This window comes from Pipra filicauda, unplaced genomic scaffold (assembly GCF_003945595.2).
Source record: "Pipra filicauda isolate LSUMZ 115617 unplaced genomic scaffold, ASM394559v2 scaffold17_size4572894_pilon, whole genome shotgun sequence".
NCBI lineage: Eukaryota > Metazoa > Chordata > Aves > Passeriformes > Pipridae > Pipra > Pipra filicauda.
The window spans coordinates 2,601,435-2,614,632 of NW_024104287.1; the positions used below are offsets into that span (position 1 = coordinate 2,601,435).

At 40.6% G+C, this 13,198-nt stretch overlaps 1 protein-coding gene across 1 annotated transcript in view; it reads left to right on the top strand.

The window, feature by feature from the left end:
• LOC113988268 (transmembrane protease serine 11E-like) overlaps positions 1–13,198 on the top strand; it is a 39,810-nt gene that overhangs the window by 24,441 nt on the left and 2,171 nt on the right. Inside the window, exons 5-8 of the mRNA XM_027721697.2 lie at positions 947–1,110; positions 10,205–10,243; positions 11,867–12,062; positions 12,881–13,140. Coding sequence (XP_027577498.1) covers positions 947–1,110; positions 10,205–10,243; positions 11,867–12,062; positions 12,881–13,140 — 659 coding nt within the window. The remainder of the gene's footprint in view (positions 1–946; positions 1,111–10,204; positions 10,244–11,866; positions 12,063–12,880; positions 13,141–13,198) is intronic.

The following is a 13,198-nucleotide window of genomic DNA, read 5'->3' on the forward strand; positions in this document are numbered from 1 at the left end:
ACTGTGATTTCACCTGCTGTGGCTTGTGTTATTGCTTCTTGGCTCAGGTGGGAGGAGGCACAGAAGAGAAGTTTCTCAGTGCAAGCTCTTATCTTCTCTGTGTAATGACCAGGGATAAGCCATCTGCAACCACAGAGCAAGATTTACTATGCCAGATTAGACGCTTTGGTGTTTGTAGTCTAGTAGTCCGTCTCTTGCAGTATCTGATGCTCTAAGGAAAAAGAAATACTACTACCAGGTGAATTCAACTTGTTAAAGATTTCCCTCCCTTTTCTTTCCTGTTATCTTACATAGAAACTGTGAAATTGTGTGTCTCAGTGTGGGTGCCATTTGTACTTTTCAGTGAGGTGTTAAAGACCCCTTCTGTGATCCATCTCTTTGAGTGTAATAAGTAGATTGTGGGTATGCTGCCGAGTTTCATTTATTGTTGCACAACACGAGGTTATTAGGAACATTCTCCCAAGAGGCTGTAGTAGTGGAAGTAGGCTGTGTGGTCTTTCCCCTTTGCTCAAGTACCTTTTTGATGATGATTGGAAATTTTTATTCTGTGTATATGCAGGGCATTGGAAAAGTCGGTTTAGATACCATTAATCATCTACCTGATGTTTCTGAAGCGCTGTGTATCCAGCTCTTCATTGCAATCAAATTGGTTCATTCCTTCCTGCTCGTGTCCCAAGCATGTAGTCAGCGACTGCTTTTTAGACTCCATTATAAAATGGGTCTGGCCATTTGTTCACAGAAAGTATTATGCCTTCTTCTAGGCTATGATATGTTTGACTGTTCAGCATTTGCTTGGATTTCTTTTGGAAATTCCTTCTCTCAAAAATATACAAACGTTTGAAAATTTATCCTTTATGTTACATTGCCATTGCTACAGGAGCTAAGACAAAAGCTAAGAAGTGCAGAAATGGGCTGAAGGTAACCAGACTGTTTCATTGGTTTGTAGCCCAGATGCTGATGGTGTGATGGCAGAGGCTTTGCTCACATTCTGGTTCTCCGCCACGGATTCTAGAGAAGTCTTGAGACAAAGAGTTCAAAGGATCTTACGGAGGGGACTGAAAAAATACACAGGGCCTCTGAGAATAAATGTCAGATCTTCTACCATCTCAAGTAAGTATATTACATCTCTCTTAAAGGTAGTTCTTGTCATTTTCTAATTGGTGGGACTTGATTTTTCTCCTTTTGATGATAGCTGTTACTGAGTCTGAATAACAGTCTTTCCTGCTACTTAAGTTAGAATAAAATCAGCAGCAATCTATAACCCCCATCCCCAAGTCTTTCAAAAATGTCTTAAATATGGATAAATGGGAGCAGTTCTGTGACTTTGCAGTACAGCCTCAGCTCTCCTCCAAACTGCAGTACCAACTTTATGCTACTATCATGGTAGTGAGTAGGAGCCTTACCACAGTGCTTCAGCACACAACAACATAGCCACGCTCCCTATGTCTTTGCTTCTCTGAGGAGCCTGAAATTGCAGGAAGTATAGTGGAGAAACAGCCAATGCACTGAAAAAATAATATTTGGTGGGATGATCAAAATCCTTGCAAGTTCCCCAGGGTAAAGGGAAAGAAAGGGAAAATGTTCTTATCTACGTGACTTCTCAGCTGAGGATTCTATCCCCTTCTTTGCAAAGCAGACCCGCATCTGCAGTATACGAAAATTAACTGCACTATCTTCTCCAGTTCTGCTACAGAATTTTTGTGCAGGTGTAGACTCTTGTCTCTGTCTTGGCTTCAGTTATATGTAGTCGGCAATTTTTCTGGGTGTCAGACTTTTCAAGAATGAGTTGCTGGTTGACAGAAAGAGTCAGATACTTGTTCCATTTTTTTTTGCAGATCTTCTCACTCCAAAGCGCAAGGGTGACAGTATAGTACGTAGGTTGGTACTTGCTGCTTGCTTTTCCACACCAGACTACTTAACTCAGCAGAGATATGCAGAGGCTAGACAGCTGTATTTAGAGAACAACGTGGGCCAGATTCCATGCTGGATGGATCCAGACTTCCTCCCACTCAGAAATAAGCAGGAGCAACTTCTTGTTCTGCCTCTCGGTGCTTGAACTGGGCTCATTGCATTGGGGTAATGCAATGAAACACAAATATGAGTTGTTACACACCTGTTGTTTCTTGATGGCCAACCAGTCTTCCTCATTGGAATGGGTTAGGATAATAGGTGACATCCCTCCGGGCAAAGAATCACCATTTCCCTGCAGTGTTGTTTAAATGCCAGTAGTTCCTGTTCAACAAAGTGCACAGGTAATTTCTCCCAGATAGAAATACTGCATGGGCATCAGAAAGATTCAAAGAGTTTTTGGGTTTTTCAGACAGCCAGGTCATGGGTTATTGAATTTTGAATCTTCAGTTTAATTTGGTGCCTATCATAAAGGATAAAATTGTAAGGAGTACAAAAGCGCTTGTTAAAAAAAGACTGTGATCTTATTGAGTTATCTGATTAGCTGCTTTTATTCAGTCTGGTAAATGTGGGAAGTGACTCAAAACTGTTTTAGTTGACCTCAAACTGCACCAGGGCTGTTACAGTAACTAGTAGATAGTTAAAACATTTTCTGATATAATTGAATCACAAAGTTTTCATTAAATATTTAGTCTCAGTAAAAGATGGCATCTCTGTGTTACTTTATCAAAGCTGTGTGATAAACTTTGTGTTGCTTTTCTTATCTTTCCCAGCCTAACAATAAAGCACTGACTACGTAGGTCAGCTACTCACTACATTGTGCAACTGCTACGGGTGACACAAAGGAACATAAACAATACTTTGACATTTCTAAGAGACAACAATAAAAGATCGTCCAAAAATATTTTTGATCTTTCTTTGCTAACATGATTTCAGCAGTGCTATGAGACTTTGGCAAGCTACTGTTAGTGTTGCCTTTTCAGAAAATCAAGTTGACTCAAGTGAAGAGTATAGAATGGAGCACTCCTCTGGTTTTAGAGAACATGCAGGTCTCAATTTATAACACTTGTCTTATTCCTCACACCAGGGAGAAGTGACAATTTTAAACAGGTCCTAGAAGTCCAGAGAAGAATCTAGGTTTTGCACTTCTTACCTTTTTCTTCCCTCCTGAAATATCCTGTCCACTATTTGTATTTAAACCAAGGAAACCCCAGATTTTTTCCATGCTCTGCAGGCACCTTTCTAAATCTTGCTTCATTGTACCTTTTTGCCCACTGTAGCCCTTGCTTATCTTGAGGCAATCCCAGAACATTTTCATAATGACTTGTAAAAAATCATTAACCTTGTAAAAAATCATTAAATAATCACCTTATCAAAAAGTTCTGATTTAGGGGCCATGATATAGCTCAGTTTAGCTAAGCATGGCTAACTAGGTAAACAAATGCAGGTCAGGTACTTATTTATATTGCATGCTAGGGGGAGTCTGATTAAGGGAACCTCCTTAAGTCTTCCTCCCCCAAAATAATCACCTTGTTCAACAGCATGTCTCAACCTGTGCTTCAGTCAAAAGTATTTGCTTGAGAATCAGCTCCAACAAACTCCTCCAAATTGAGTGCAACACTTGGGACCTTCAGCTGCAGTTCAGTGCACCACTACAACATTAAGTAGTCTGACAGCTCAGGGGCACAACTTGCTTTGCCTCTGCATTTCCGAGGATTGGAAATAAAGAGGTGAAAAAAATCTTAACTGTCAATGTTTTATGAGTTAATTTTTTTTCAAAAAGAGGGCTTGATCATACATATGTGAAAAAATAGCAAATGTGCAAAACTTAAAGGAAAACAACATAATATTGTCTCTGGTTTGTCTCTCACTAAACAGTAGATTTTCTTTACATAGGGCTGCAAAAATATGTTTCTGTCAGGGTATCTTCAGATGTATTACTACTGAAGTTCCTGTTTTCTTATTTAGCTAGACATCATAGTCCCTTGGTCAAGGACAGTGTATGCCCAGACATATCTGGCTTTGATAGAAAATAGGAACTGATAGAATTCTCTGCACTTGTGTACAAACCCCATAGAAGCCCAAATATTTTTCAGTGAAGAATCAAGTAAACTAAGTCCTATCTTCTCTGAACAGCAGTACAAGGGCCATCAAAGTGAGATATCAAAGTGTCAGATGACTTGGAAACACCCATGTTAGGACTTGCTCTTCCACTGGCACCGCAAGAAGGTGTTGCAGTTTGTGCTCTGTATAGTTCTGGCATCAAAGAGGTCTCCTACAAGGCTGATGTATTTTCCCCAGGGTTTCTTGGTTAGAGGTGGAGTCACCTGACAGCCTGAATCCCTAGGAAACAAAGTGTAGAGCAGCTTGCCACACTATTTCCCTTTGTCAAGTAGGTTGGAAGTATCCCAAAATGTATTTTTGGGAATGTACTTCTGACGTCAGAAAGCAGCTGGTTGCAAGATCACTGGCACTGTCGAAAGTGAGTAGGAAGCATTCCCACCTGTTGCACAGCCAAGGATTTTGACCATGAACAATGAGTCATGAATTGGTTTTGATCAACAAGTCAACTGTTATTGTTTCTATTTATCTGGAATCTGAGTCTTGCTAAGGCTCCTAACAACTGCAAAGTACAGAACCCGGCAGACAGATTCTTACTTCTTTACGGAGTCTTCTGTGGGAGACATGCAGATGAGTGTCTGACAGGGTTGATGAGGAATGTGTCACATCAAATAATGTATATAGCAGTCTAGATTTTTGCATTTTACCAGCCACAACTGCAGCTTGGGGGAGTAGAACCGGACATGTATTTGTATGTTGAGAAGCAGTGGAGATCTGATATTCCTCCACTTTGATGCCTTCAGTTTGGCACAAGGTGGTACATTTCAGTAAGAGTCTAGAGAGGATGATTGAAATGTATTTTAAAATGAATATTTTGCAAGGACATGCTTGTGATAAAGGAATTAAGCAGAAGCCTGACTTCTCAGATGACCCAGACAATTTAATTTAATTGATTTTCTCATTCAAATCTTGGTTTTTCCTTTCTTTGCTGTGCCTGCAGAGGTTGCAAGTGATTTGGGCTGCCCTTAATGTAGTAAGACCTTGATTGCAGCTGGGACATGAATGTAGGTCAGGAAGAAAAATAATGCTAAAAACCATATCAGTTTGGATTCATGCCACACAAGTGGTACATAGCAGACTCCTTCTCGGGCTGCAGGACAACTGGATGGACTTGTAAGTATGCTGTGAGGTTGGACCTCTGTCTGCCACATGGACAGAACTAAGATGTGGTTGATGGGAGATGGTGGGGGAGTCATATATGTGAGGACAGGTCCAGTGAACATCAGTAGGGAGGGAACGGCTGGGTGACAGGGACAATTAGAGGCACAAAGCATTTGTCTTGTCTCTATCAGGTTACTCTACCTTGCTGAAGGAATGAGAATTGCATCACCTGTATCTAAGCCATGTTTTGCTACTTCTACCAGGGTGCCTAAATCTGGGGAGGTAATTTCTCTTGAGAGAGCAGTGAGAGTATTGGAAGGTTAGTAGGGAGACATTTTAGGATGTGTGTGCTACATAACTACACAAGAGCATGACCTTCCTGCTGATCCCAAAGCTCGTGTTTTGCCATCTTTCAGGAAATTCCTGCAGTTCTTTTTGGGTACAGTTTCTGGAATACAACTGAATTTGCTCTTCCCTGGTCTCACTCCCATTTCCCTCCAGTACTTCAGATCTTCATAGTCTTTAATGTAATTAAAGAGCATTAGAGTAGAGCTATTATCCCCACCTCTGTCTACACTGCAGGACAGATGTGCTCTGTGACATTCCTCTCAGCTGCCCAGGTTGGTAACCTACTGAAACTTGCCAGGGATCCTCTTTTTGCCTGTATGCACTGTTGTTACCCTACATAACACTGAACAAGGTGAGCCTCCTGTTTCTGATGTACCTGAGAATTTCGTAATTCCTTTCAAGGTAGTCGTTATTAAAATGTGGCAAAGGACAGCAGGAAAAATGCTTCCTCTGCTCCCTGGTGCATTTCATAAAGCTGTGCTTCAAATGCATGTCCAAGAATGTGTCACGACTATTGAAGCACATACTTTTTCTTATTTATGTTTACAGCCCTCTCCTCCCTCTCCTCTTCTTTTAAGATACTCTCTACCTTGTCTTCTCTGAGTGAAAACACAGTTTAGATAAGCAAGTTGTGGGAACTTGATGTAACAGAGGATGAAACATGCAATTTGCCTTTGAGACTAGAAGTTATGTTTTCACATATAGAAAATCACATGTGGAACCCTTTATAGAAAATCAAGTTTCTTTTGGGAATCAATATCTGTGAAAAATTATGTAATTGGGTAAAACTGTATCAGATTTTTAAAACAAATTTATCACCTTTAATTTTGTAGCCATCTCTGGCCCTTTCTACACTGAAAATTCATAATATCCTCTTATAATATATTTGCTTGCCTTGCTTGCACTATGCAACATAATGTCTGATTCTCTTGTGTCACAGAGTTCTGCCTGTTATTTTCTTTTTAATACAAACACTGAACTCTGTGGCTAAAATGAAACGAGGCAGCAGACAAAAGACTGATTCTTTGATATCAGTGACACTGATATTATTTAGAGACATGGAAAAGTGAGCACATTTTTCCATAGGAATTTCCAAATCCTTCAGAGATAAAATGTCACATTCACTCTGCAGGTAGTTATGAACATGCAAACATTTAGATGGCTGCCAAATAGATCCACAGACTTTGGGCCTTAACTGATTATTGCATACAAACAGTTACCAAAACAAAGATGCTTTCCTGTTCTTACTTCTCTTTTCCTTCCATGTTTGCTCAAGCACATATGTTGAAGAGTAAAAAAGTTATTTACTGATAATTTATTAACCTTAAATAGTAACTGCAAGTCACTGTTCTCACTAGTCAGAAATTAAAAACTTAAGTGTGTTGAAATGTGTTTTAGAGTTATTCTATTTACTAAATTCGCAAAATAACTGTAATAACAAAATTGCTTCTCCAGCTGGAGAACAGAGCCTTCTTCTGAAAGATGCAATCCCTAAATTGTATTTCGGTAGATTGCTGTGATTTTAATTTAAACATTAGTTTTCTCTTTTATGTTAAGCAAGCTTGACTTTAATAGCAAGTTCCATTTTACAGGTAGGCAATGCGTGTTCAAGTGGAACTTGTTCTTGTTTACAGTAGAAGCCTGAACGCTGTTTTCCTAAATGTGGCACAAACAACTACTTTTGCAGCCATATGTGGTTGGGACAAGAAATGACACTTTAATTGTTACTAATTGATGCTTTTTCTTGGTAGTGCAAACAACTAGGGCAACTAGTAAATGAGCAGGGCCGCGAAATTGTCTCTCAAGCCTTACAAGTGACTGCTTCAAGGCAGGGCTTACAACACGCTGGCTGGCACAGTGCGAACAGCTGTGCTCTTGACCAGGCCAACATGTGAAGCCAGTAACAAATGCAGGCAAACCTCTAGCAAGGTTAGCCAGTAAGCAACCTGATTTTCAGCTGTATCGTGTAACCCAAAGTGCTCCCTGCTTTTGATGGGATCTACTGTGGGCTTGGCTTATATGAAAATAGTGTCGGTTAATTCAGGTTTCCAAACACATGTGTGTGCTCTGGGTTTGGCACCTTGGCGTTTGCATCCTGGGTATTGCGCCCTTAATTTCACCTGTCCTGATCTGCATGATGGGTTCCCAGGTCTGCTGCCGGACAGACCTGCTTTCACCTCTTAAAAACTCCCTTTATTTTGAGGCTTTTTCCATTGCTGTGGTGTTTTCATCAGTACTTGTGTTTCAGCTCCCAGTGTGGGATAAAGCGTGAGGGCACTTTATATGGCAAATCTTTAAATCAATGCAATGCCCCTCCCCTAGTGAATAAAGCACTGAATTTTCTGATAGGTGTCAGTGGCCTTTTTTGTTCAGCAGTGGGGGGATAGGATAGTACATCAGATGCACAGTAGGGATTTATTATAAAATATGCTGAAATTCAATGGTGTGCAGACTTGCAGCGTATGCGTGTAAGACATGTTTCTCCATTTACACAGAAGTCAGTTCAACTGGAAGCAATGGGTAAAATTTTGCCCATGTGAGGTTTGTACTTTTTTCCAGGTGCCTCATAAAAAAGGCAAACAGAGATATAGGCAGGTGCCTTGCAGAACACCTGTGTGACTCACAGCAAAACTCGATGCAGTGAGAACATGCCAATTGAATTGCTTCCGGCACTGCACTTGAACAAGCTGGTTGCTCCTTTTGTCTTCTCGATGAGCTTTGCAACATAATGTAAGTGTTAATAATTGACTGCAGGCTTTATAATTAGGCATTATGAGGTAAATGTCCCTCCACCCAGAGAAAAGCTAAAAAAACATTGTTATCAATATTGCACTTACTGGCAAAAGGTCCTCTTTCATTTTGAATTACTTTTGTTGGTTTCTTAACAGTTTCCATCTAGAATGTATTAGTGATTCAAATGATGAGCTAGTTCTGAAGGTTGTATGAATTTCTAGGAAAACACTGAATGCTCATCATAGTTGAAATTAAAAAGTAGGGACAGATTTTTCAAAGCACTTCTTGCCAATATGAACACACAGGTGAAGTAGCCAAATCCTTCGCATAGCTCAGCAAACAGTAGTATTTATACCGCTGCTGAATCCTTCTGCTGACCTAGCTTTTACTCTCTGGTATCATTACATTTTGATGTAAGGGATCTTGGAGACAGAAAGCTATATTATCCATAGAAATTCACAGAATACAACTAGCATTCCTGAGATGCAAAAGTACTTGCCCTTTTAGTCTTTTCCTCCTTCCTTCATATGAGTTGTGAAAGTACAAGTGAGAATTTTTACTTTTACTTGAAAGGGGACCTTGCAAGTAGTTGCTTGCCCACTAGTAAAACTTTAAATCTTTACTATGTGAACTGTTCCTGTCCATAGTGAATAAGACTGTGTTGCTATATAGATGTCCAATTTTACCTCATCTCCTATCCTTACAAAATAAAGCAGTGGTTGCATGCACATATGGCAGCCCTAGCACTGCCTTTGCTCTGTAACATTCCTTGCAGTCAAGCTGTGCATGTACTGGAGTTCTGTTTGTTTTCTTTTCCTATCATAATCTGCTTAAGGTTACATTAAGAAATGAATGAGTACACGTCTAGTACTGGTGGATTGCAAACAGGCAATTCACCCTGCATACCTGAAGGAGTGTCAAGCCCGCAAGCAAAACACACGTGATACAAACCCAACAGGCGACAACTGTGAGCCAGAGCCCTTTGCATTCAAAAGAAACTCCTCCTGACTTGGTGTGGGTTTGGATCAAAACTAGAATATTATTCTGTATAGCAGCAAAGAGATATGAAGTTAGTGGAGAAGGACAGGAATCTGCTGAGAAAGGCTGTCCAGCCATGAAATATTAACTTGTTGAAGCTGTACAAGGATCTATATAATTTAAACAAAATTATAATCTATGTAATTTAAAAAATGTATTGAAACTGTGGGGGGTTTAAAATGTTTTTATTATTTTTTTATATATATGGTATATAGTAATACAGTATTATTTTTAAAATAGTTTGAATGCTGGAAACTACAATGGTAGCTGTAATAAAAAACAGCATTCTGGAAGGAGGGGGATAATTTTAGACTTTGAGCCAATGCTTGTTATTGTCAGCATGAGCAGACTGTATTATCGATAAACATACAGCTTGCATGTTCTGTATTTCCAGAACCTGCAATGCCATGTAATAAATTGCTATTAACTATCTATTTTAGTATTAATAGTGTACCAATAAGACAGGAGAAAGGAGAGTGAGCCATTGCAATTGTAAGCTCACATTGCTGCAGTGAAGGTCACAGAGTGAGAGTACCAGACCTCCTCTGGCCCTCACACTGCTGTAAAACACAGCCAGTTGATTTTTTTACAAAAAAATGGAGCTTTAAAACTTCCTACTGCAAACATTTCTCACCAAGAAAATTGCGGATCTTGAGTAATACAGGACTTGTTTTGTCTCTACTCCCCTCCAGAAACATCAGGGTCCAGCAGGATGAGCAGGATGAGTGCTTGTTCCTCAGAGGATACTGGCTGGAGAACAAGCAGCAGCACTGCAGGGAGCACAACAGCTAGCATAAGAATGTGATCACATATGAGCTTCACTGGTTTCTCTAGCAGCCCCTTCAGCCATGCCTCCTGTGGTGCCCTATACTCAAATAGCTGCCAGATGGGACAACCATGCAGATGGGAAACTTTGTGCTATCCTGGCCTTACCCTGACTGTTTGTCTTTTTCAGATGTGGAGCCAAAAAGAGCAGAAGCCCTCTTCAATGATAGTAAGTAAGGTTTTTTAAACATCAGAAATGTCCCGTTTTTAAAATTGGCATTAAGAGTCTCTGAACACTTTTCCTGGCCCTTAAAAGCTTTTTCTTATCCCCCTGTCTAATGAATGTGACTTTGTAGTACACACAGATGAACTATGTGTTTGGAAAAACTGCTCAGTTTATAAGGAAGCCTGTTTTATTAGTGTCTTCTGGGATACTTAGGAAGACTGGTTTGAAAATAGTGGTGATGAGGTAAAAACCCCTTACAGAAAAAGTCCACACCCACTGGAGAGTTCCCTAGTCAGTTTTTTTTTTGCAGTGAGATGTTCCTTCTGTTAAAAATATCAGCAATTCTGTGAGGAAAGAACAATGAGAAAAGAACAAGTGCTGAGGGCTCTATGGAAATTCCCAGGGTTGAGCTCTAGAGGAGACACACAAGTCCTGTTGCATAAGTGCCTGTGGCATGGTTCTGCCTCCAGTAGCATTGGTCTGGAAGGTGTAAGGTACCACCTTAAATGTAAACCCTGCTGTAAAGGATCACAGGACCTAGCCACTGAGGACTGAGCACTGTAATGTCCACGACACTTGCTTATCTACTAGCCTGATCCAGTTGCTGCTGGTAACAGTGAGAGCTTCTATGATGTGTTTGCTCAATTGTGCACTTGGATATACAGAGACTAAGCCATGTTTCCATATGAAAATGAAGACATTTCAGATGACTCCTAGGTATACACAGTAAAATTGAATGAGCAAGGAGGACTTCCAATAAATAAAGAAACTTAGTATTTTGGGCTAGGTGGCTGCTTTAATGTCAGGCACAACAGTCCTGTCAGTCAACTTTCCTAATGTCTAGCTGAAATTGGGACCTGGACGAAAACTAGTGGGTCTTGGTCCAGGTGAGATGGATTTAATGCTGTTTTGATACGAAGTCTGTTCATTGAGGAAGTTTCTAAAGCTACGTGGGAGCTTCAGCTGCTCCTGAATCTCCTGAGTTTAGTTGCTGAATCTATGGATATTTCCATTTCTCTCTGCGTTTGGATGATAATACTTTTCTGTGTCATGGATGCACACCATGCTGAAGGTGTCCATGCCTTTGTCACCTCTGATTGGAGTAGTGTGATGCTCTTTGCTGGAAGTGCCTCTCCAGGTCCACTTGCAGACTTCAGTGATCAGTTACCTGTTTCTAGGTGACATCTTGCTGATACAATTTGTGTGTATGCATGGTAAAAACCTGTGGCTCGGATCATTCCCATCTTATATTTTCCTTTTTTTATGTTTTATTCTAATGACAAATTACCTGGGGCATTAAAGTTGGCAATCTCTATATTTGGGAATTGTCTTTGATGTGTAATGAAGGTTTTGATTCCTGAATTGGGCTGCTCATGCAGCTAAGCCTGAATCTTTGACCGTCGTGGCTTTCCATAATAGTAAGTTGTTCATTCAGGCTTCTAACAGAATGGGTTGTGCATGAGGAGCTCTGATTTGAGGGTTAGTAGATGGTATGTTTTCTTGTTGATGTCAATACTGTTAGAGGACCTAGATGGTATGTAACTTTACATATGTTTTCCACAGACATCAGCAGGAATATTTACTAAACAGCAGAACAGCTAATACACTCTTTCTCCTTTTTGACAGTCTGTGGGTTACGGCAGAATAGATCGGTCAAGTCAATGGCAAAATCGTCATCGTTGCGAATAGTTGGCGGATTGTCTTCTGCAGAGACTGGGGACTGGCCATGGCAAGCTAGTTTGCAGTACAACAACATCCATCGCTGTGGTGCAACACTCATCAGCAACACGTGGCTTGTATCTGCAGCTCACTGCTTCAGAGAGTAAGTTCCCGTCTTAGAATCTGTAGCACAATGTGCCCCTTGTGTATCAAGTTATGTGGCTTTCCAGATTTGCACCACACCCCTGACTCTTTCCCAAGGGAACAATTTTGAAGGAGAAAAGTCAGGATTAAGCAGACCCATCACTTGAATATTTCAATGAGAAATTAAAGACTGACCCTTTGGAACAGAACTGGCAATTGTATGGGTGGAAATTAATAGTCACTTGGCATATTGAGCAAAGAAGAGCAGAAAAGGTAATGTGACTGAAATGGTGGAGGATTTGTTTCCTGTTGCACTACATATTTCTTAAAGGTGCTCCTACATGTTACATGAGGTTTCTGCCACTGCAAGCTACTACCAGTAGTTATCATCCCATCTTCCTACCCCTCCATTCAACCATGCAAGCCCAGCATTTCTTTGTTTAAAGCATGGCAATTGTGAAGCCACAGGACATTGTAAGATGGAACAGCTGATGGAACAGATTATCAATGTGCAAAAACAGTAACAGAGAGGAAGAGTTTTGTAGCAGAAGAGCTTTTTGATTTGATGAACACCCTATGGCCACACAATGGTTAGATCAGGGTCAAGGAGCAGGAGAGGAGTACAAGACTGTGGTTGGGGAGGGAACACAGGATTGCCCTCTTCTACCAGCAGCCCGCAGTTCCGTGGGAGATACTGTTATGGAAAGTGATGGAAGCCATCAGAATCTAGTAGGGAACCAGCTTGAAGGAGCTTTACAATAAAGGTGCCCAACAAACTTAAAGTCCCAAACACATATACTTACAGCAAAATACTTACAGCACTCTTATTTTTTTCAGCATGACTCACCCTCAGAAGTGGACTGCTACTTTTGGAGCTCTTTTGAAGCCACCAAGCTTGAAGCGATCAGTCAAGACTATTATTATTCATGAAAAGTACCTCTACCCAGAACATGACTATGACATTGCACTTGTGCAGCTCTCTAAACGAGTCGAGTTTACAAGTAGCATACACCGTGTCTGTCTGCCTGAGCCATCTCAGACTTTTCCCTACAATATTTACGCTGTCATAACAGGCTGGGGAGCACTTACCAATGACGGTGAGTCCTGAGTCTGCCAGGTGACCTGCATGGTATGTAACCAGTGGCTCTGATTTGC